Source organism: Hyla sarda, chromosome 1 (assembly GCF_029499605.1).
Source record: "Hyla sarda isolate aHylSar1 chromosome 1, aHylSar1.hap1, whole genome shotgun sequence".
NCBI classification, from domain to species: domain Eukaryota; kingdom Metazoa; phylum Chordata; class Amphibia; order Anura; family Hylidae; genus Hyla; species Hyla sarda.
Window position 1 is genome coordinate 242692665 of NC_079189.1, and position 22479 is coordinate 242715143.

The 22479-nt window shown below is 44.5% G+C and overlaps 1 protein-coding gene across 2 annotated transcripts in view; it reads left to right on the plus strand.

Moving 5' to 3' along the window:
• The window catches only part of LOC130367249 (GRAM domain-containing protein 2B-like), a 75796-nt gene that overhangs the window by 32391 nt on the left and 20926 nt on the right, over positions 1 to 22479 (plus strand). The window contains exons 1-5 of one of the 2 annotated variants that reach the window (XM_056569664.1): positions 3493 to 4092; positions 8865 to 9005; positions 15548 to 15632; positions 15813 to 15882; positions 17081 to 17184. In XM_056569664.1, coding sequence (XP_056425639.1) covers positions 4043 to 4092; positions 8865 to 9005; positions 15548 to 15632; positions 15813 to 15882; positions 17081 to 17184 — 450 coding nt within the window. In that variant the 5' untranslated portion in view covers positions 3493 to 4042. Of the gene's footprint in view, positions 1 to 3492; positions 4093 to 8864; positions 9006 to 15547; positions 15633 to 15812; positions 15883 to 17080; positions 17185 to 22479 lie in introns of those variants that run through there. The other variant, XM_056569658.1, reaches the window with a different exon arrangement.

Sequence of the window (22479 nt, forward strand, 5' to 3'; positions counted from 1 at the left end):
CTTTTTACTATTTCTTTGGCTTTCTTCTATTTGAGTACTGACTGAGTGCTCACATTACCATCAGAACAATAGTCTTTCACACGACTATTCATCTTTACTGCTCCCAACTATGTAAGATGCCTGATCGCGGGGGTCCCGCCGCCGGGGACCCCCGTGATCTTGCATGCAGCACCCCGTTAAAATCAGTCTCCGGAGCACGTTCGCTCCGGGTCTGATTACTGGCGATCACCGGGGCCGGAGCATTATGATGTCACGCTCCGCCCCCGTGTGATGTCACACCCCCTCCCATAGGCTTGCATTGAGGGGGCGGAGTGTGATGTCACACGGAGGCGAAGCCGTGAGGTCACAATGCTCCAGCCCCCGTGATCGCCAGCGAACGTGCTCTGGGGACTGATTTTAACGGGGTGCTGCGTGCAAGATGACGGGGGCCCCCAACAGCGGGACCCCCACGATCAGGCATCTTATCCCCTATCCTTTGGATAGGGGATAAGATGTCTAAGCGCCGGAGTACCCCCTTTAATATATAAATTGGATTTTCTTTTACACTACTCAGCGACTTCTTATCATTTGCGCAAATATTGCGTATGTAGTGGCATATGCTGGGTGATACGTGTTGTGTACACACAGCAGGCTTTGCCCTGTGTAGAAATTTTATGCTAATGATAAATAGCCCCTTTATGTTTATTAGTATAATGAGTTACAGTAAATAGACTTTCTTACTGAAGGCCTTGCGATTGCCTTATTTCCACCGTTGTCTTGCACTCAGATCAGGACAGATAAGGAGGGATTATGTGTTTGGCCTCACCTGGTCTTTCATAATAGTGGCTTGTGTTTCTCTGCCTCTGCTAGCCAGTGATGACAAGCTAGTCTAAACCAGAGGAAACTTGTCCTGAAGTCAGGTTCTTCAACTAAACGCTACATTGAATATCAGGTTCATCCCTGAGGGCAGGGCATATAGTCAGTTGTACAGAGACCAAAGCCTTATTTTTTTTTACCCTAAATTATTATATTTTCAGTGTCTGTAAGATCATTTTTATAAATGAGAAAAGTACTACGGGTCTATGCTGGGCAATCTGAAGACATAACCTAATGCCAACTCAGCTTTTCATCCTTCACCATCTGTAATGTTAAAAATAAAGCACAAAAAGGACAAGGGTTGTTTTGTTTTGCCACAGGAAATTGGATGGGACAGGGCATGACTGGCAAGCGGTTAGGAAGTCACAGAAAATAGCAATCTGCTATATAGTTTTATGAACCAATTCTGAAATTCTAGTTTATAATGAAGTATAATAAAAAAGTAAATTAAGAAATTGATACTTGTGCTGCATAGTGGCCTGTAGGAAACAACGACATGTTAAGAGTTGCGTGAGATTTACTTTTGAGCAACTTAGTTGTGTCTACATCCCTGTATGTAACGTTTATACAGTGCCCCCCGACCTACGATAATCTTCACATGCGATGGATGGCCTCTCAGAGGCCATGGCATGTTGAAGGCAGCATCAACATACTATGCTTTTGTATGTCGGGGTCATCGCATAAACAGCTATCCGGCAGCGCAGACTGCTTCAGATGCTGCCGGATAGCCGCTTACGGTGCCCTGTGTGGTCTGCTGACGATCACTTACCTGTCCTCGGGGCTCCGGACCGTCCTCTTCGGGATCCCCTGCATCGTCGGCGCTCTCCATCGTCGTCATCACGTTGCTGCGCATGCCGTCCCGTCATCCAATAGGAGCGGCGTGCGTAGCGACGTGATGGCGGTGACGGAGAGCAAGGATGCCTGGGAAGCAGAGGCCTTGCCGGAGCGTCGGGAACACCCCGGGGACGCGGCGACAGCGATGGAAGGCGATATCCAGGGCAGCGGTGACGGTCCGGAGCGGCGGGAACAGGTGAGTACAACTTCCTATACCAGTGGTCTTCAACCTGCAGACCTCCAGATGTTGCAAAACTACAACTCCCAGCATGCCCGGACAGTCAACGGCTGTCCGGGCATGATGGGTGTTGTAGTTTTGCAACATCTGGAGGTCCGCAGGTTGATGTCCACTGTCCTATACTTTACATTGCACAGATCCCTCAACATACGATGGTTTCAACAAACGATGGTCCGTTTGGAACGGATCACCATCGTATGTTGAGGGACCACTGTAGATGTTTTTCCAAAGGACATTGGCCCAGATTTATCAATCAGTCTGAAACAAAAATGTGTCAGATTTTTGTCTCATTCAAATAGTAACCAATCACAACCCAGCATTCACTTCTTAAAATCTGGGCCATAATGTTCTTGATTGGAAAGCTGCTGGAGAGATGACTCCTACTGTAAAGGGCATGGTGCATCCATCTTTATAATAAGTGATGAAGGTGAGCTTCTCAAGTACCATAGCCTGCACTCTCCCTTGCTTGCCCTCACCTCCCTGCCCCTACTTGATTGATGAAAAGAGCCTTGTCCTGAACCCCTCCCGATGAAGCAGTAGCGAAAACGTACGTTTGGGGTAAGGAGGTGAGGTTGTTTCAGGCAGGATGCATGGCATGAATCTTTCACATGTGCCATATATGAGGTTTTGTCAGTCCTCTGTATTGCCTGTTTCTCTTGTTTGTCCTATACCAAGACATTATTGGGATTTTTATCTGAGAGCTGCTTTTAACAGCATTTATCCACACTGTGTACCCATTTTGTTGCCCTGTACTCCATGTTATTCCAGCCACTATTCCCACCCCCGTTTTCTGTATGTGTACATCAGTGCCTTATCTTCTATGTCTGATCTTAATCATACCTATGTTTGTTTTTCAATAAAGCGATTGTTGTTTACTCTAATGTCGTAATTGGCTTCTGTACATTAGTTACGGATAGGCTGAGAGCTGAGCAAGCAGGGGTGCAAGGGAATGGCAGCTGGGCTCTGCTTCTTTGACACTTTGCTGAGAAATTAAAAAGGAGAGGGGGGTTTGCACTGCGGCCGTGGACTTACAAGGAACTGGGGGGCGCCGTGACCGTTACATTACAAGATTGTTTTCAGCACAGGGTGCCTCTAGTTGTTTCACCACTATAACTCCCAGTTATGTAATGCCCTGACAGCCAATAGATGTCAGGGCAAGCTGGGAGTTGTAGTGGTGAAACAGCTGGAGGCACCCTGTATAGGTGAACTAAGGGCGGAAGTCGGCCCCCCCAGCAGGCATCAGTGACGTCACGCCTGCTGGGGAAGTCTGCCTGGTAGTGAGCACATTACCAGGCAGACATAAAGTTATTTATAGTAAAAAAAAAAAAAAAAGATTAAAGGCAAGGAGGTGGTTAGGGATAGATGGGCAATAGGCAGGGACAGAAAAAAAAATATAGGATGGTGGGAGCTACCCTTTAAAGCCAGTAGGCCACCATGAGTACTCCACAGTATATGTCAGCATGCATGTTTGCTGGTATCACGGCAACATACGGCCTAAAGGTGATGAAAATACAGCTTTAAAAATGAGCTTGTCGCTCAGTTCCATATTTATAATGGGCATTTATTCACAATAGACAGGGGGCTTTCTAGATCTAACAAGTAACTACTTCATGAAGGTGTGTGGCATCATAAACAGTGAAGTATGGTGTGGGGCACAAGTTGGCACCATTCTCCCTCCTGCTACATATTCCAAAGCCGTGGCGCCCTCTTTACTGTGATGTCACGATATCCAACTTGTGGAAAATAGGCGGGAACATTACAGGTCCCATTATCACCTAACACTCCTTTCACTTTTTGGTCTTTTCCTCATAGCTGACACGGCCAGTCATATGACATTCCAGCTGGTCCAGGCTACACCCACAATAAAGTAGCAGCGGGGCCTGGCAGGCGGTTTCCTGTACTGTGTGTGAGGACATGGCGGGGACAGCCTCCATAGCGTCACTGTGGTGTGTGGAGGCGTGACTGACAGGATGAGCTGAGGGGGACGGGTTCTCATCTTGTCATATGGCACACAAGCATCCTGTGTGGGAACATGACGGGCTCCTGGGTTTGCCAACACACATGGTAAAGTTTTTGTTTTAGGCTGGAGAGGGATCTATTCTGGCGGTGCCAAGCATGAAGCTGATCGGCCGAGCTGGTCGGGAGAGTGCCACGTTGCCTATCAGGTATGCGAGTGACTGTTGGCATGAGGGAGGGTCCGGAGTACTGTGTGCACTCAGCAGGTACAAGCTGATCGCCGGCTTATCCGGGCACAGGGCTGATGCCATGGAGCAGCAGAATGTTCTGTCTGTGTCATCTTCTACCTGTGCCATGGGCTCCATGTGTTCTTTACCCAACAGGAAATGATTGTTTAATAATCGGATTGGCACATAGTCCATGTCTGCCACACAGAAGGGACTCGTGTAGTGTCTGTGACTATTACACTACAGTAACCATTACACTTCAGGTTTCCTTATGGTAGACTTTTTGCCATACCTACAGCTACATTTGCCCTAAGGTTCTCACTAGGTGCACGTGCCTTCCACCCTTAAAGCCGGGCACACTTTTTTTCAGCCTGGCATAAAACCACCAATTATGGCCATCATTTTTATTGACCTGCTTGAAAGTTCTCCCTGCGGAGCAAGCTGGAAGATGGTGCCATGACCTAACCACATGCACTTGGACTGTGGGTTAGGACATCACTATGTGGATCCTAGTTGTATCGGATACTACAGAATTACATGTATGGCATTGTGTTATAGCAGTGGTCTCCAATCTGTGGCCCCTCCAGATGTTGCAAAACTACAAATCCCAGCATGCCCGGACAGCCATCGGCTGTCCGGGCATGCTGGGATTTGTAGTTTGGCAACATCTGGAGGGCCACAGTTTGGAGACCACTGTTATAGGATAACACTTGTGGCATGTACAGTATAGGACAGTTTTCATGTCATGTAGGTGACGTTCACTTGTCATTTTGCTGTGTGTAAAATTACACAACACACTGCATCATGGGTGTTACTGTAGTCATAACAACTTCTATTGGGTCCAGAGATTGAAGAAGGTTGTAACTTTTTGTACAGAATAACAGATCAGTGGCTGTCATGACATTTTGTACAGAATGGCAGATCAGTGGCTGTCATGACATTTTGTACAGAATGGCAGATCAGTGGCTGTCATGACATTTTGTACAGAATGGCAGATAAGTGGCTGTCATGACATTTTGTACAGAATGGCAGATCAGTGGCTGTCATGACATTTTGTACAGAATGACAAATCAGTGGCTGTCATGACATTTTGTACAGATGGCAGATTAGTGGCTGTCATGACATTTTGAACAGAATGGCAGATCAGTGGCTGTCATGACATTTTGTACAGAATGGCAGATCAGTGGCTGTCATGACATTTTGTACAGAATGGCAGATCAGTGGCTGTCATGACATTTTGTACAGAATGGCAGATCAGTGGCTGTCATGACATTTTGTACAGATGGCAGATCAGTGGCTGTCATGACATTTTGAACAGAATGACAGATCAGTGGCTGTCATGACATTTTGTACAGAATGGCAGATCAGTGGCTGTCATGACATTTTGTACAGAATGGCAGATCAGTGGCTGTCATGACATTTTGTACAGAATGGCAGATCAGTGGCTGTCATGACATTTTGTACAGAATGACAGATCAGTGGCTGTCATGACATTTTGTACAGAATGGCAGATCAGTGGCTGTCATGACATTTTGTACAGAATGACAAATCAGTGGCTGTCATGACATTTTGTACAGAATGACAAATCAGTGGCTGTCATGACATTTTGTACAGATGGCAGATTAGTGGCTGTCATGACATTTTGTACAGATGGCAGATCAGTGGCTGTCATGACATTTTGTACAGAATGACAGATCAGTGGCTGTCATGACATTTTGTACAGAATGGCAGATCAGTGGCTGTCATGACATTTTGTACAGAATGGCAGAGCAGTGGCTGTCATGACATTTTGTACAGAATGGCAGATCAGTGGCTGTCATGACATTTTGTACAGAATGGCAGATCAGTGGCTGTCATGACATTTTGTACAGAATGACAAATCAGTGGCTGTCATGACATTTTGTACAGAATGGCAGATCAGTGGCTGTCATGACATTTTGTACAGAATGACAAATCAGTGGCTGTCATGACATTTTGTACAGAATGGCAGATCAGTGGCTGTCATGACATTTTGTACAGAATGGCAGATCAGTGGCTGTCATGACATTTTGTACAGAATGGCAGATCAGTGGCTGTCATGACATTTTGTACAGAATGACAAATCAGTGGCTGTCATGACATTTTGTACAGAATGACAAATCAGTGGCTGTCATGACATTTTGTACAGATGGCAGATTAGTGGCTGTCATGACATTTTGAACAGAATGGCAGATCAGTGGCTGTCATGACATTTTGTACAGAATGGCAGATCAGTGGCTGTCATGACATTTTGTACAGAATGACAAATCAGTGGCTGTCATGACATTTTGTACAGATGGCAGATTAGTGGCTGTCATGACATTTTGAACAGAATGGCAGATCAGTGGCTGTCATGACATTTTGTACAGAATGGCAGATCAGTGGCTGTCATGACATTTTGTACAGAATAGCAGATCAGTGGCTGTCATGACATTTTGTACAGAATGGCAGATCAGTGGCTGTCATGACATTTTGTACAGAATAGCAGATCAGTGGCTGTCATGACATTCTGTATGGAATGGCAGATCAGTGGCTGTCATGACATTTTGTACAGAATAGCAGATCATTGGCTGTCATGACATTCTGTATGGAATGGCAGATCAGTGGCTGTCATGACATTTTGTACAGAATGACAGATCTGCTGTATAGCTCCACTATGGGGGTCCCCTGATATGTGCTGCTATTATTCAGGCTACTAATGCAGCTGTTTCAGACATTTGGTGAGGCCCATTTCATTTTGCTCTGTATCCTAGTTACTCCCCCATGCTGCCCTCCCCTCACAGCCTTATAGTATAAGCATTGTCACATGGGCTGGAATGTGCCATATTGACTGGTAACAAAAGCCCCAGCTTTACACAAGTGACCTGTGCTGCCCCCTTCTATGACAAACGACACCTCAGACTAGGTCACCCTGCACATAAAGCAACCAATCGCAGCTCAGTTTTTTTTTTTTTTTTTAACCAGAGCTTGACAAGATATGAAAGCTGAGCAATGATTGGTTGTTCTGGGTACCACCTGACAGTTTTCGTTTCAGGCAGATTGATAAACCTGGACCAGGATGTGCACTGACAGCCACGTTTCCATAGACTTTCAGGGGGAGATTTATCAAAACCTGTGAAAAGGAAAAGTTGCCCATAGCAACCAATCACATCGCTTCTTTCATTTTGCAGAGGCCTTGTTAAAAATTAAAGAAGCGAGTTGATTGGTTGCTATGGGCAACTGGGCAACTTTCCCTCTGGACAGGTTTTGATGAATCTCCCCATCATTGTGCACATCATTTAATTAACATATGTATTTTATTCCTATTTTAAGGACTTATTTTGCAATTAATTTTACGATATGTGAACATAACCTAATAGTAAAACTGTCTTTTTTGCTCATAGCAACCAATCAAAGCTTGGCTTTAATTTATTTACAAGCTTTGGTAAAATGAAAGTTGCGTCATGTTTGGTTTCTATGGGCAATAAAGACATTTTTTACTATTAGACATGTGGTCAGAACAGATTCTGGGTTCCCACTTCTGAACAACATTTTTGGAGTCCCACTTAAACAGAGTATACCTTTACAAAACTGGTATGAACATAATCACAATGAGGGTTCATCCATACTGCGGAATTCTGCTTGTAGCAGAGACACGTTGTTTTCAATAGGATTCTGCTGCTCTGTGCATATTGTAGAATTCAGGTGGCGGAATGGACATCTGCCCAAAGAATGAAAATAAGACAGCGCATGTTTGCATGATGATTTCTGCCGTGCCTGCTGCAAGCTGAATTCTACCGGGGGGGATGTCTGCAGTGTGGATGAACCCTAAGGCTATGTTCACACAACGGAATTTCCGTGTGGGATAAAAAGCAAAACAGACTCGGCACACTGTGATTTGTGTATTGCAAGTAATGTACGGGTGACTGAAGAGATGTGCTGCTCTCAGGGGTGCTCTTACATGGAGGAGACAAATATATTGTACTCACCCGTTATTGGTGCAGAAAATGTAAACTTTTAATCTATATTGCGGGACAAAATATCAGGGAGGGAAGGAAAGAAAAACACAGATCTCCGTGGAGTCGCGGTGAATAACGCTTGGTCACACCACACGTCCGTGTGGAATTCCGCAGAAGAATTCCCTCATGGACATTCTGCTGCAGCAGAGTCCCAATAATTTCAATGAGATTCTTCTGCACTGTCTACACGGCGCCAGTTGTTTCTGCCATGGAAATTCTGATTCCGGCGTCCGCAGAAGGAATAGACTTCCTGGGGATTTGACAAGGAAATCTATTGCCTTCTATAAAACAGTGCATTTGGCGAGTGGTCCTAGCTGTGGAATGTGTAAACATAACCTTAGACAACATTCAGCCCATTCAAGGTCAGTGGAACCCCCAGCAACATGTCAGGCTATCAATTGGCATCCGTTTTTGATATGTTGCCAACACATAGCAAAATGAAGCTTAAAAAAAAATCCCCACCTATGTCAACTTTTTGAAAAGACCCCCCCCCCTCAAGAAAACCATTAAGGGTGCTCATCTGTATTGTTAATAGGCTGAACATTTGCCTGATTCTACTATATTTCTGTTCTTCTGTGTATAATAAATGTACTGGCTATTAAATTTGTTGCTATGGATAAGTGCATTCTGTCTATGCAGGTTTGTAATGTGGGCGTTTTGTTTGCCATATGTGCATTTAAGTATATTTAGAATTTTTCTTGCTACATTCCTACTTTAATTTCTTCATGTTATATTTAGTATTTCTCCAGATTCTTCATTGGGCACCAGGAAAATAAAGAAGGGTAAAAAACGACTTGCAGACATTAAGTCATTCAGTCTTGAAGAACCTCTTCAGGGGGATGGTGGTGAGAAAGCAGAGAGAGTTGGAGGCTTGATCAGGTATGACTATGTAGAAATGATAAAAATATGTTTTTTTATTAAACAGGTTCACATGACATTTTTGCCGTTGTTTACTTCTTACTGCAAAAATGTGTACAACTACAGCAGGATGTAGCTGTATGCCTATACAGTTGAATTCTGATGTTTTTGGCTACTCTTGTATAAAAAATGGTTTAAAAAAACTAAAACAAATATACGGTATGTGTGGAAAGTAACAGGACAGAAAAATTTTGTATGCAGCACTAAATACAATAGTCTCACAAACAAAATGTATGTTCAGGAATGAGACCAAATGTAGTAGTATACTAGGTTTGGTTTATGAATTTCTAAAGGCGCAATACGGGTATGCACAGTATAGAGTGGTCTACCTTTTTGCCACTATCATAACATATAGCGGCGATAAACCCCTAGAACGTCACTTGAATTGGGCCTAAAATGTGTCTCAACTGTCAAAATTGTGATGCATTTCACACACATCTATAGATGTTACAGACTACAGAATGCTGAGTTATCAGCAATGCCTTAGGAACAGCGTGAAAGGCATCCCAAGTGATTTGAGATACAGCTGGACAGGGATCATTGTGAATGTGTTGCCAAATATATTTTAAGGGCAGGTTTTCACTTTCCTTCCTACATCCTCCAAACCCAACTGTAGACCATTTCCTCTTATATGACAAAAAAGCCTGTCATCTACCAACAAGCAGTTTGATGAAAGGATTTGTCTTTGCTTTGTCTTTTAGGCAGATACACAAATAGAACTTGTGGTTTGCAGGCAAAATAATGTGGCAAAGAAAATATATAAAATCCGGCACCAACTAATAAAACATTAATTGCTTTATTTCTTCATGTTAAAATGACCAGAATACAGCGTGATCAGAGTCTCTGTGCATTTCTTACTCAAAGCTATAGCTGTTAGGGCACAAAAACATGGAATAACATCATGGAACAACATTAGTTTGTAGTATCAAGGTAAAAGGAGAATAATAATAATGTGGAGCACTCACCAGTTCTGAAGAAGATTCATTTATTCATCGCCTGGCATTACATAGTACACACAAGGGAAGTGGGGAGATCGGGAGCTGAGTGTGGAAGTATGGACAGGGGACAGGCTTTTCACACCAGTTTCTTCTGGCCTCCACTGATGTCAGTACATCACAGGTGTACATTATATAGGTTAGAGGAGGAATTAACCCATTCACCACAAAACAAACACCAAGTGCAATTAAATACATACAAAATATTTAAAATGGATCCTTCGAGAAATAGAGAGATTTTACGGTAAGTAAACAAAAATCTCCTTTTTCATATAATGTAGATAATACCATTATTATGCATACTTTTAATATACAGTGGTAAAAATTTTGTATATTTTTGTCCCCACAGCTATTGTCTGTGTGCCTCAGTGAGGAGTGGACAAGCGGGGGGCTCTGCGCACTGAGGACAAGCGGGGGGCTCTGCGCACTGAGGACAAGCGGGAGGCTCTGCGCACTGAGGACAAGCGGGGGGCTCTGCGCACTGAGGACAAGCGGGGGGCTTTGCGCACTGAGGACAAGCGGGGGGCTTTGCGCACTGAGGACAAGCGGGGGGCTTTGCGCACTGAGGACAAGCGGGGGGCTTTGCGCACTGAGGACAAGCGGGGGGGGGGGGGCTCTGCGCACTGAGGACAAGCAGGGGGCTCTGCGCACTGAGGACAAGCGGGGGGCTCTGCCCACTGAGGCTCTGTGAGACACTCCCAGCTCCTACATCAGGATGATTGACAACCCAGGAGCCTGCACAGGGTCTTGGTCTCCCCTAGGCATGCCTCGCCTCTTCCATAGAACTGTATGGGGAGGGGAAGGGGTGTATGGTCGACCTCAGAGGTCGACGCTATGCGCATTAGCCGCTCACATAGAGCTCACATGAGGGGGCCCCGTTTGGGAGATCGCGGGGGGTCCCAGCGGTCGGACCCCCCGCGATCAGACACTTATCCCTTACCCTGAGCAAAGGGGATAAGTTGTCTGTTGCTGCAGATGTCCTTTATTGTTACCCCGTGCTGGGCAGAGCACTATGTGCTGGCCCAGCAAGGAAAGAGTTTGCTAGCACTGCTGAGCAGCGCTAGCTAACTCCTTGGGGGTATACAGTATACAATAATCTTGCATATAGTAATCCAAGGCCTGCAAGGGGCTCAATATGCTCCCGGCTTGGAAATATATAAATCAATCTATCAATTGATGGGAGGGGGAGGGTGCCGTAAAACATAACTTTTATTTTAATTTTGATAAACGCAACACCATACCAAAAAGAAGTGTGCTCAAATTATCCAACACCAAATAAATCAGATAATGTAACATAGTAACATAGTTCATAAGGTTGAAAAAAGACCAGAGTCCATCACGTTCAACCTATATCCCTAATGAGTCCCTACTGAGTTAATCCAGAGGAAGGCAAAAAAAAAACTCATACTAGAGGTAAAAAATTCCTTCCCGACTCCAAAAATGGCAGTCAGAATATATCCCTGGATCAACGTTCTGTCCCTATAATTCTAATCTACATAACTAGCAATGTTCTTACTCTCCAAAAATGCATCCAGACCCCTTTTAAATTCGCCATGACCACCTCCTCCAGGAGAGAATTCCACAGTCTCACTGCTCTTACAGTAAAGAACCCCTGTCTGTGCTGGTGTAGAAACCTTCTTTCCTCTAAACGGAGAGGATGCCCCCTTGTTATAGATACAGTCCTGGGTATAAACAGATCATGGGAAAGATCTCTGTACTGTCCCCTGATATATTTATACATAGTTATCAGGTCTCCCCTAAGCCTTCTTTTTTCTAAACTAAATAACCCTAATTCTGATAATCTTTCTGGGTACTGTAGTCCTCCAATTCCCCGTATTACCCTGGTTGTCAGTCTTTGAACCCTCTCCAGCTCCACTATATCTTTCTTGTACACTGGTGCCCAGTACTGTACACAGTATTCTATGTGTGGTCTGACTAGTGATTTGTACAGCGGAAGAATTATTTCCTTGTTGTGGGCATCTATGCTCCTATTGATGCACCCCATGATTTTATTTGCCTTGGCAGCAGCTGCCCGACACTGGTCACTACAGCTAAATTTACTGTTAACTAAAACTCCCAAGTCCTTTTCCACATCAGTTGTCCCTAGTGTGCTCCCATTTAATACATAATCCCAGGCCGAATTTTTCCTCCCCATGTGCATTAACTTACATTTATCAGTGTTGAACCTCATCTGCCACTTCCCAGCCTACCCTTTCCTCTATTGTGTTTACCGCTTTACAGAATTTAGTATCATCTGCAAAGATTGCTACTTTACTATTCAACCCATCTACAAGGTCATTAATGAATATATTAAATAGGACAGGTCCCAATACTGACCCCTTTGGTACCCCACTAGTCACAGTCACCCAATCAGAATAAGTACCATTAATAACCACCCTCTGTTTCCTATCATTGAGCCAGTTACTTACCCACATTCTCCCCCAGCCCCATCCTTCTCATTTTATGCACCAACCTTTTATGTGGAACCGTATCAAATGCTTTGGAAAAATTCAGATATATACGACATCCAGCGATTGCCCCTGGTCCAGTCTGGAGCTCACCTCCTCATAAAAGCTGATCAGGTTAGTTTGACTGGACCGATCCCTCATAAAGCCATGCTGATATGGAGTCATACATTTATTTGTATCAAGATATTCCAAAATAGCATCTCTTAGAAAACCCTCAAACAATTTACATACAACCGAGGTTAAACTAACAGGCCTATAATTTCCGGGGTCACCTGTTTAAGAGCAGCAATTGTCTGCAGTACCACAGATGATGTGGATTTATGTATATAATTGGCTGCTATTACATTAAATTGAGTTGTAACTCCCAACATGTTTCTACCATGATGCTATGGTGTCATCAGGGGAGAAAGAAAACATTTGTTCAAAATAAATAAGCAGCTAGGTTGATGGCCACAGTGTTAGACTAAATAGTTATACACTTAGTGTGTGTGGTCCACTTAAAGAACACAAATATAAATATGACAATGAGGAGCATTTGATACACTATGCTCAACATATGGGTATGAATCTGCAACAGTAGGGACCCCGGTATATCTGCCTTAGGTGAGCCTGCAAAAAGAAGAAGGGAAGGCACATTGGAGATGTTTCCATAATGTCGGCCTTTTAAACATAGGAACTGTACTTGCAGTCCTAATTGTCATCCGATGAGTACCTAGAGGGAAAAAATAAAACACTCCATCATTCCTACATTCGACCGATACCTGAGGAGAAAGCTAGCTCATGCTGCTAGTAAGGCTACTCACATTCCCACTGCTGTTATCCGGATATGAGCCACAGACGGAGCGCTAACCCGCAGTGGCAGGGAGCAGTCTGTTCATTGACGGCTACAATGGGCTCTAAGGCCATGTCCTCCGGCATCTGACATCACATCCTTGTGCCAGAGCGCTACGTCAGAGGTCACGCCCCACTATGATGTCGCTGCTGGGTGGGACACTGAGGTAGATCTAGGCGCTCATAATGTTGGCCGGATCATAAGTATAGTAGTGATTTAGGCTACTTAATGTATACTTAGTGAACTGTACACCATATAAAAGGGAGCTTGGATGGTAACCAAGATACTTTAAGTATAGTGACCATTATCAGAGGCAAATATTTTGGACTGGACACTGATTGTGTTGGAGGACATGTAGGTCATATGGGGGAACATCACTACGTGTCCTATTTATGAGTGGGACACCAGGTTCTACCAACTCAGGGTGATGGCCCTACATATCACACCTCTATCTCCACAGTTAACAGTATCCATATAAAACAACAAAAAAAGTATATAGAAAAACTAGGAACTATTTGTTTTGGAAACATAATGTATATATTATATAGTATCCTAATAAATCCTGATTTATGAGTCATTTCTAACAATGCTTGAGACACCTGGTGGTACATGATTAAGTGTCATAGTTCGTGGGTACATAGGTTAACTGCTCCAAAGGGCAGGACTGGCCCCTAATTTGATAAATGTATGTTGAATTTAAGGATGAGGCAAACATAAGGGGGGAACTTATAGAGTATTTGTGGGACGAGAAGGGGGGGGGGATGGGGAAGAGGTACCTATAACGTGGTCCCTTCATGGGATTGCTACCTAACCATGGTGGATTTATAGACGGACCTAGGGTACCTTGGTTAACCCTAGCCTAACTTGTATTTGCCTACACCTAGGCAATACACCTACACATAGGTATACAGCCATCTATATAGGTGGCTGTATACTGTATACCGTGAGCAGAAGATCACTTACCTACCTCTGTTCCTTGTCTGGCCTGATCCTGGATACACCTATAAGCGCACAAGGTGCACACACAAATAACCCCAAAGAAATTATGACAAACAATTTCAAATGTATTTTTAATAAATTAATATAGAAATATATTGTCTTTGAAAGAAAGTAAAATAAATTACACACAAATACAAAATAAAATCAGTATAATATGTATGTAAAAATTATGTAGTATAATATATAAATAGTTGAAGCTGGGGAAAAAACCCGATGTGGTAGCAAGTATAGCAAATGTATATATTTATAAATAGACAAGCTGCTGCATGCTAAAATATCAAAGAACGTGCAAAAGTGACAAAGGGAAACATGATAATAACAATGGAAAGGTGTGCCAATGAACAATAACCATAAAATACACTAGTGCCATAACATATGCATGTAAATCAAAGTGACAGTGACAATACAAAAGTGTATATAACAGCAGGGGCAGCAGATACATACAATATGCAGGACTCGCCCCAGTTCCACACCAACACCCGCATTTCGCCGGGAGGCACTTTATCCAGGAGTGAACTGATTGATCTAAGTGGCCTGATCCTGTGTAGACCTACCTCTAGTGATGTAATCATTAGAGGCGTGGCTACACAGGATAAGGCTACACAGGAAGATGACGGACAGGATCGGGGGTGGTAAGTCAAGCTAATAACTATTGAAAGGATTAAGATTTTTTAATAGAAGTAATTTACAAATCTGTTTAACTTTCCGGAGCCAGTTGATATATATATATATATATATATATATAAAAAAAGGTTTTGCCTGGAATACCCCTTTAAGGGTATGTTCACGTGTACGCAGATTTGATGCACTGGATTTTCTGCTGCAGATTTCAATGTAAACTAAATGACTGAGCACAGCTTTTAATCGGCAGTTACAAATCCTGTGCATCAAATTTGTGCAGGATCCTGTATGTGTGAACGTACCCTAAGACAGTAAAAAAAACTGCCACAGGGTCAAAAACATGGGAAAAATGCAAGGAAAACTGCAAAAATGCTGCACAAAGCAGTGGTAGTTTTTCTGGCTTTTTTTTTATATCTAAAGAACGCCAAAAATAAGTTGTGTGATAACTTTTTGTGCATTTTTTTTAACTACAAAGTGAGATTTATAAAGTACCTCTGCTCTAATTCCTCTCACAACTTTCCTTCATTGATTTATTTTTCCATCCCTTTTACCACACTATATTTAATGAGGCCAACATTTTTGTTGTAGGTCAAAAACTTATGATCCATCTTCATCTCTGAAGACAACAGACAATGATCCTTCAACAGACAGGCGCCGATCTATCACTAGCAATGTAAGGCTATCAACGGGAAACTTAAAAAAAAAAAAAAAAAATGTTTTCACACTAGATACCCAACATATACATGTTTTTTTTCTCTCTGCATGTTCACTTTTTCCTATTCTACATGTAACCCTTTTTATGTTGTGTTTTTTATTTTTTATGTCTTTAATTTATTTACTTGAAATATTACAGCTACCGAAACATAATCTTACATTCCACAAGATATTTCGGGAAATTAGTGAAGATGAAGAGCTAAAAGATAGTAAGTGTACTATATTTTTTTTACTTCCTCCTTTTTCTTGTATACTTGTTAAAGGGGTAATCTGCCCCTGGCATCTTATCCCCTATCCAAAGGATAGGGGATAAGATGTTAGATCGCCGCGGTCCCGCTGCTGGGGACCCCGGGGATCGCTGCTGCAGCACCCCGCTATCATTACTGCGCAGAGCGAGTTCGCTCTGTGCGTAATGACGGGCGATACAGGGGCCCCTTAATGCAAGTCTATGACGACCGCCATGCCCCCTCCCATAGACTTGTATTGACGGGGGCGGGCCGTGACGTCACGAGGGGCGGAGCCGTGACGTAACGATGCTCCGGCCCCTGTATTGCCCGTGATTACGTGCAGAGAGATCTCGTTCTGCGCAGTAATGATAGCGCAGTGCTGCAGCAGCGATCCCCGGGGTCCCCAGCAGCGGAACCCCGGCGATCTGACATCTTATCCCCTATCCTTAGGATAGGGGATAAGATGTCTAGGGGGGAAATCCCCTTTAATGGTCTATTCACATGTACAGAATTCTGCGCAGATTTGATGCGCAGGATTTTCTGCTGCAGATTTCAATGTAAACTGAATGACTTGAACACAGCTTCAAATCCTGCGCATCAAATCTGCGCGTCAAATCTGTGCAGAATACTGTTCCTTTTGAATAGACCCTAAAAGAGGAAAGGTAAATGGTATTCCAATACAACATAGATGTGAGAATATCTTTAATCTCATACTATCACTGATTTCCAATTTGAAAAGAGAGCTCAACCACCTTTTCACTTTCTATTCTATTAGTTAGTGTTCTTGTGCTACGGCTGCCCCATACATACAAAAGCATGCCCATAAGAGGTGGCCACTAGTCACTCGATTTTGTCTGCTGTGTTACCATCAAGATTGTTCACCAATAGCCAGCATATGGGGTTGTCATTTCATTTGCAAGCTGCATTGTGAGAACACAGTCTTACAAAAATCTTACATGGTATTCTAATGTAAAGACCATTCAAATTGCAGTGTGCTTCAAATTTTCAGTATAAGAAATCTCTGAGCAGTGTGCTTTAAATGTTCAATATAAGAAATCTCTAAAGGTTTGAAGGGGCATTGCCTTATGTGGTGGTTATGCAGAATCTAGGTATCTAGGTATACTATAAAGCCTTTTACAGTAGACATCACTGGCAGTAATTCAATGCTGTGTATCCACAGGTTTTACTTGTGCCCTCCAAAGAGAGGTCTTGTATCAAGGACGGCTCTATATCTCCCACAGCCACTTAGGATTTTTTTGCAGCATGCTGCGCAAGGAGATCAAGGTGGGTTTTTCTAAAGAAAAGATTATTTGAAAAAAATAATATGTAATACATTGTATCAGTTGCTTTTTTTTTTTTTTTTTCAGTTTTAATGTACCCCATAGTTACAGTCAGTTGAGAAAAGACATATGGCCATATTCCTATTGTAATGTAATTCATGGCCCTCTAAGGGCATGATCACAAATGGCATATTTGTTGCAGACTTAAGGCTAGAAATGTGTTCCATACATGTAATTTTTTTTTCTCAGCATTTATTTTGTAAAGTGCATTCACAGAAACTGTATGGCCAATTTCACACTGTGCCTTACAGTGTCCATCCAAGGTTTATATTAGGAGAATTCATGACCCAAACAGAGGCCATAATCACCTCCATTGGGTAAAGGGGAACTGTGGATATGTTTACCATATAAACACAAACCTTTCCCAGCTCATACAATAAACCTACACTGTGAATGCAGTGTGGAAATAGCCTAATGTAATATACTGATATGTAATAATCATGTGTGGTAACCTTTCATATAAGGAGGAACAATTAGGCTTTTGTTCTAACATTTCTTCTTTGTCATATGTTGCATACTTAAAATAATTGAAAATTGTTTACAAAATAAAAAGTGTTATCACTGTAAGCGGTTTTATACATTTTTAGAAACAGTCTCAAACATATAGGCTACAAATCTGCCATTTGTGAAACTATTTGGAGAGATACCTAGATTTTCTACATACACTGTTAATATATTAGTAAGCCTGACACTTGTATAGCTGTTATTATGTGTTATGTATGATAATAAATAGCTTGACACAAATTCAGCATATACTCTACAGCCCTGTTTACAACTAAACACATTAGTGTTACATTTTATATTTATATATATATATATATATATATATATATTATAGGAGTATATTTATATGAATATATGTTACCCCAAATGTTTCCTTACAGCTGTTGGAGTTGCGATCTCTATCCTACCACAGTACCGGTTTTACTTCCTGCCTTTTTCATGCTTTATTTGGCAGAGCAGCCTGTCTTTTATAGTCAGCATGTTCAAAGTCTAAAAAGTCAGAGATCTGCATTACATTGTAAAGACATTTCAAGGCTCTTTGGTCATCTTTGGTTTTTGTATGTTATTGGATCACAGGATTGGTATCTTTATATTGTTTATATCATTTATCATTTTGTAAAGACTTAGAAAAAATGGTATTCATGTGTCCAACAGTTCAACCATGCTTGTAATAAATCTAAGTAAGCATTGTGAAGCTAAATAAGAATTGTGCAATGCATATAAGAGTATGTAGGGAAGTATAGGATGTAATGTTATTTCTCTATCGGCTCCATTGGGGGACACAGACCGTGAGGGGTATATGCTGCTTTCTCTAGGAGGCTGACACTATGGCAACAAGAAAGTCGGCTCCTCCCAGCAGGGTATACCTGCCCACAGGCACCTGAGGTAATCAGTTTTTGCTTAGTGTCTTAAGGAGGTGGACATGGTCTGGTTTTCTCCAGACCAGGTCTCATATTTTTTATTTTATTAGGTTTAGGGAATGTGTTAGTTCTTCCTTTTTCTTTCTGTTTTCAGGTGGGGACTCAGGAACGCAATGTTCACTGTTTCCCCATTGCGAGAGGTGGCAGGCATCTTGGATGTACTGTTAACCCCCTCTTGCCAACGGTCAGCGCTTGGGGTTGTACCTCATGGGTCCGGGTCCCCCTACCTCCCTGTTCGCCTCGCTATGAGCTTGGCTTGCCGCAGGTGAAAATGCTGACTGAAGACTTCATAGGAAGACTTCATGAGGTAAGCTCTTCTGACTGAGGTGAGTATTTTTTCCCTCCTTTTTTTCCTCACAGGTGCGGACTTTCAACCTCTGGAGATCCCTAGTTTCTGGCCCACTCTGCTATATGTGGGCTGTTGGGGCTGGCCAGGAGGGATTCCCTCCTTGCCTTTACGGGGGATTTTTTTTTATTATATCTGGGGCTGAGCAGTGTGTCTGGTGTTTGACTGGACTTGTGTGTATGGTGTTTGACTGTAACACGACTGCTGAAGACAGCCGCGGCGCTTCTTCATTGCGGGCACTAGACGCCCGCTCTTACTTTCACTTTGGCAGCGCGGCTGCCGACAGTAAGCCTCGCCCGCTCCCTTCCTCGCATATGCGCTCGGGGCTGGGAGCAGGCGCCATTAAGGTCGGGGCTTTACTTCATCTCGGCAGTGCGGCTGCTGGCAGTAAGTCCCGCCCGCTCCCTCCCTTTTCTTTTCAGGACCGGGCTGTACTTATTTTCATTTCGACAACGCGGCTGCCGACGGTAGGTCCCGCCATTTAAGATCCAGGCTGTATTTTACTTTGGTGGTCTGGTGTGCGTTGACTCCGCCCACCCAGAGCCGCCGAAGCCTGCATAAGGGCGCGAACTAAGCCCCAATCTGCGCTGTGCACGCGTATAGGGTTTAGATTTAGCACAGCCCCCTCTGGCTATTGGTTCAGAGGTTTTCTCAGCTCAGCCACAGTTCTCATGGATCACAACTGCCTTAGGGAACAAGGTTGTAACTTGACAAATGTCCGGTTCTGCTGAACCACTTGTTCGACCTACACCACTGCTCCCCCAGACGTGCTATTTCTACCCCGGTTACTCTTCCAGATCCGGTGGGTTCAATTAAAAATAAATAAATAAAAACGCCCGTCCAGCCTAGGACACCGGCCCTCCGGAGGGTCCCGTTTTTTCCCCTATACTGACGTTCTTGCAGTGTCATAGGGGTGTTTCATCTCACTCATCCCTCGAGTCTTTGGGCAGGCACGGGCACGCCCCTCTCAGGCATCGCCCCGTTGCTCCCACTGGTAGCAAGGGCCGCCTCACACGTTCTCTTTTTCCTGGAGAACTTGTGGATGAAGTTACCGATCGGCCTCTGACTCAGAGGACCGCACGGATATGTCATTCATGATGCACTCATTGGTTTCGGCCATAAGAGACACCTTCCTTTTAGAGGACCAGGAACTTCAGACGTGGCTCCAGCTTATCGTGCCCGACCCCTTTCAGGGCTGCTTCACCTCGTTCCCATTCTCCTGGAGAACTTGTGGATGAGGTTTCTGATTCGGCCTCCGACTCTGAGGACCGCACGGATATGCCTGATGTGGTGTACTCATTGGTTTTGGCCATAAGAGACACCTCCCATCTAAAGGACCCAGGAACTTCGGATGTGGCTCCAGAAGTCTCCTTTTTTTGTGCCCGTCCGGTACCCAAGACTTTCAGCTCTCACGCTGAATTTGAATATGATGCCCTGCTGGAATCCACCTGGTGGCACCCTGACAAGAAGGTTCAAGCGTGGTATCCCTTCCCCAAAGACCTCATTGCTCTGTGGTCCTCCTCTCCAACTGTGGATCCACAGGTCTCCCGCCTTCTAAGGCGGCTACCCTGCCGTTGGCTGGAGATTTTCTGTGTTCTGCTTCCATGCGCGGCCGCTGTGCTGCCTTTGCCACAGGTTACCTGGTAGCCCTTCGTCAATCCATGTGCTTAAAGCCTGGTAAGCGGTCACAGCCTTCAAGAAGTGAGGCAATGGGCGGAAAGAGCTCATTATTGCCTCTGGATAAGGCTCGCAGAACCACTTTCTATTGGAAGTCCTCCTCCTTCTGGTCTTGCATACCCTTGGTACCAACAAGGGTCCAGCCAGGCGCCTTTACGAGAAGAGGGCTCCTTCTTTCCTGACCCGTCTCTCCCAGAGGTCTGCTAACCGTTACGGCCGTTTTGCGGCCCCATCAGGCACCCGTAGGCCTACCTCGGCCTGAAGGGTCGCCCCCACCCGCCGACTTTTCTCGGTTGGTGGGCCGCCTCTTACCCTTCCGGGATGCCTGGACCACGCACGTTCCGGATTCCTGGGTCAGGGATGTGGTAGTCAACGGATGCAGGGTCGAATATGCCTCCCTTTCATGGGATTGTTTTTTCCTTACCGGTCCCCCGTCCCCCTCTCTAGCGAAGGCAGTTCGGGGCACGCTCCAGTTTCCTTTCATCCAGGGGGTTATTGTCCTTGTTCCTTCAAGGGAATGTTTTTCGAGGTTTTCATTCCAACCTCTTTGTGATCCCCAAGTAAGGCGTTTCTGTTCGCCCAATCTTGGTTCTCAATCATCTCACCCAGCATCTTCTGCTTTCCCATTCTGAATGGAGTCTCTCTGTTCGGTGCTGGCATCCATGGGTCAAGGGGAGTTTTTTATTCCTTGGTGGAAATCAAGGACGCCTGCCTCCACATCCCAATATTTCCTGGTTGTCAGCGGTACCTCCGCCTTGTAGTTCCAGACAGTCTTTTCTATTGTGGCTCTTCACTTCGGTCTCGCCACTTCCCCGCGGGCCTTACCAAGGTCCTGGTGCCTGTGATATCCCTTTTTATGGACAAGAGTTGTTTCAGGGATTCCTTACTTGGACGACCTTCTGATCAGAGCTCCAACCAGGGCCCAGAATCTGGAGAGTCTTAGTCGACCTCGGGACCTTGTCTCTCTTCGGTTGGATGGTCAATCAGGTCAAGTCCAACCTCTCTCCTGGGGCTCCAGTTTGACACGGCTTTTGCCCACTTTCGACTACGCCGGTCAATCGGCTGACTCTCTTTTCGGGAGTCCTATGACTTCGGCACTCTGCTCCAGTTTCCATTCGCTTTTGCATGGATGTCCTGGGTCGGTTGATGGCAGCCGTGGAGATCATGCCATTCCCCCAGTTTCATCACCGACCTCTTCAACTGGTTATTCTCTTCCGGTGGGACAGGTCTCCATGGTCTCTCGACCGCAAGATCGTTCGATTTTGACAGTCTTGTCGGTCCCTTCTATGGTGGTTTCGTTTTCCCCTGCTTCTTCAGGGGCGCTCTTTCCTACCCCTTCCTGCCAGTCTGTCGGGCTGGGGAGATGTTTTCAAGGACCGTCCGATCTAGGGCCTTGGTCCCTCGAGAACCCCTTCTTCCCATCAACATGCTGGGACTAAGGCATTTCTATCTTTGCTTGCTTCTTTGGGAAATTCCCTTTTGGGCAGAACTCAGGTTTCCGGCCATCCCAGCGATTTTCATTCCGGGCATACTCAACTGGGAAGTGGTCTTTCTCAACCTGTCCTCAGCCGACCAGGGCAAGTGGTCCCTACATTCTGATGAGTCTGCAGTGACCTGCAACCTCTGGGGCGCTCCAGGCTTGGACCTCTGCGCGTCTCGCCACAGCCGAATCGTTCCTCTCTCTTGGTCGGGCTTTGCCCTACCTTATCTGTTCCTTAGTTGGGCTTTGCCCTACCTTATATGTCTCCTCCACTTACTCTCATTCCCAAGGTCCTGAGGAAACTCACAGCAG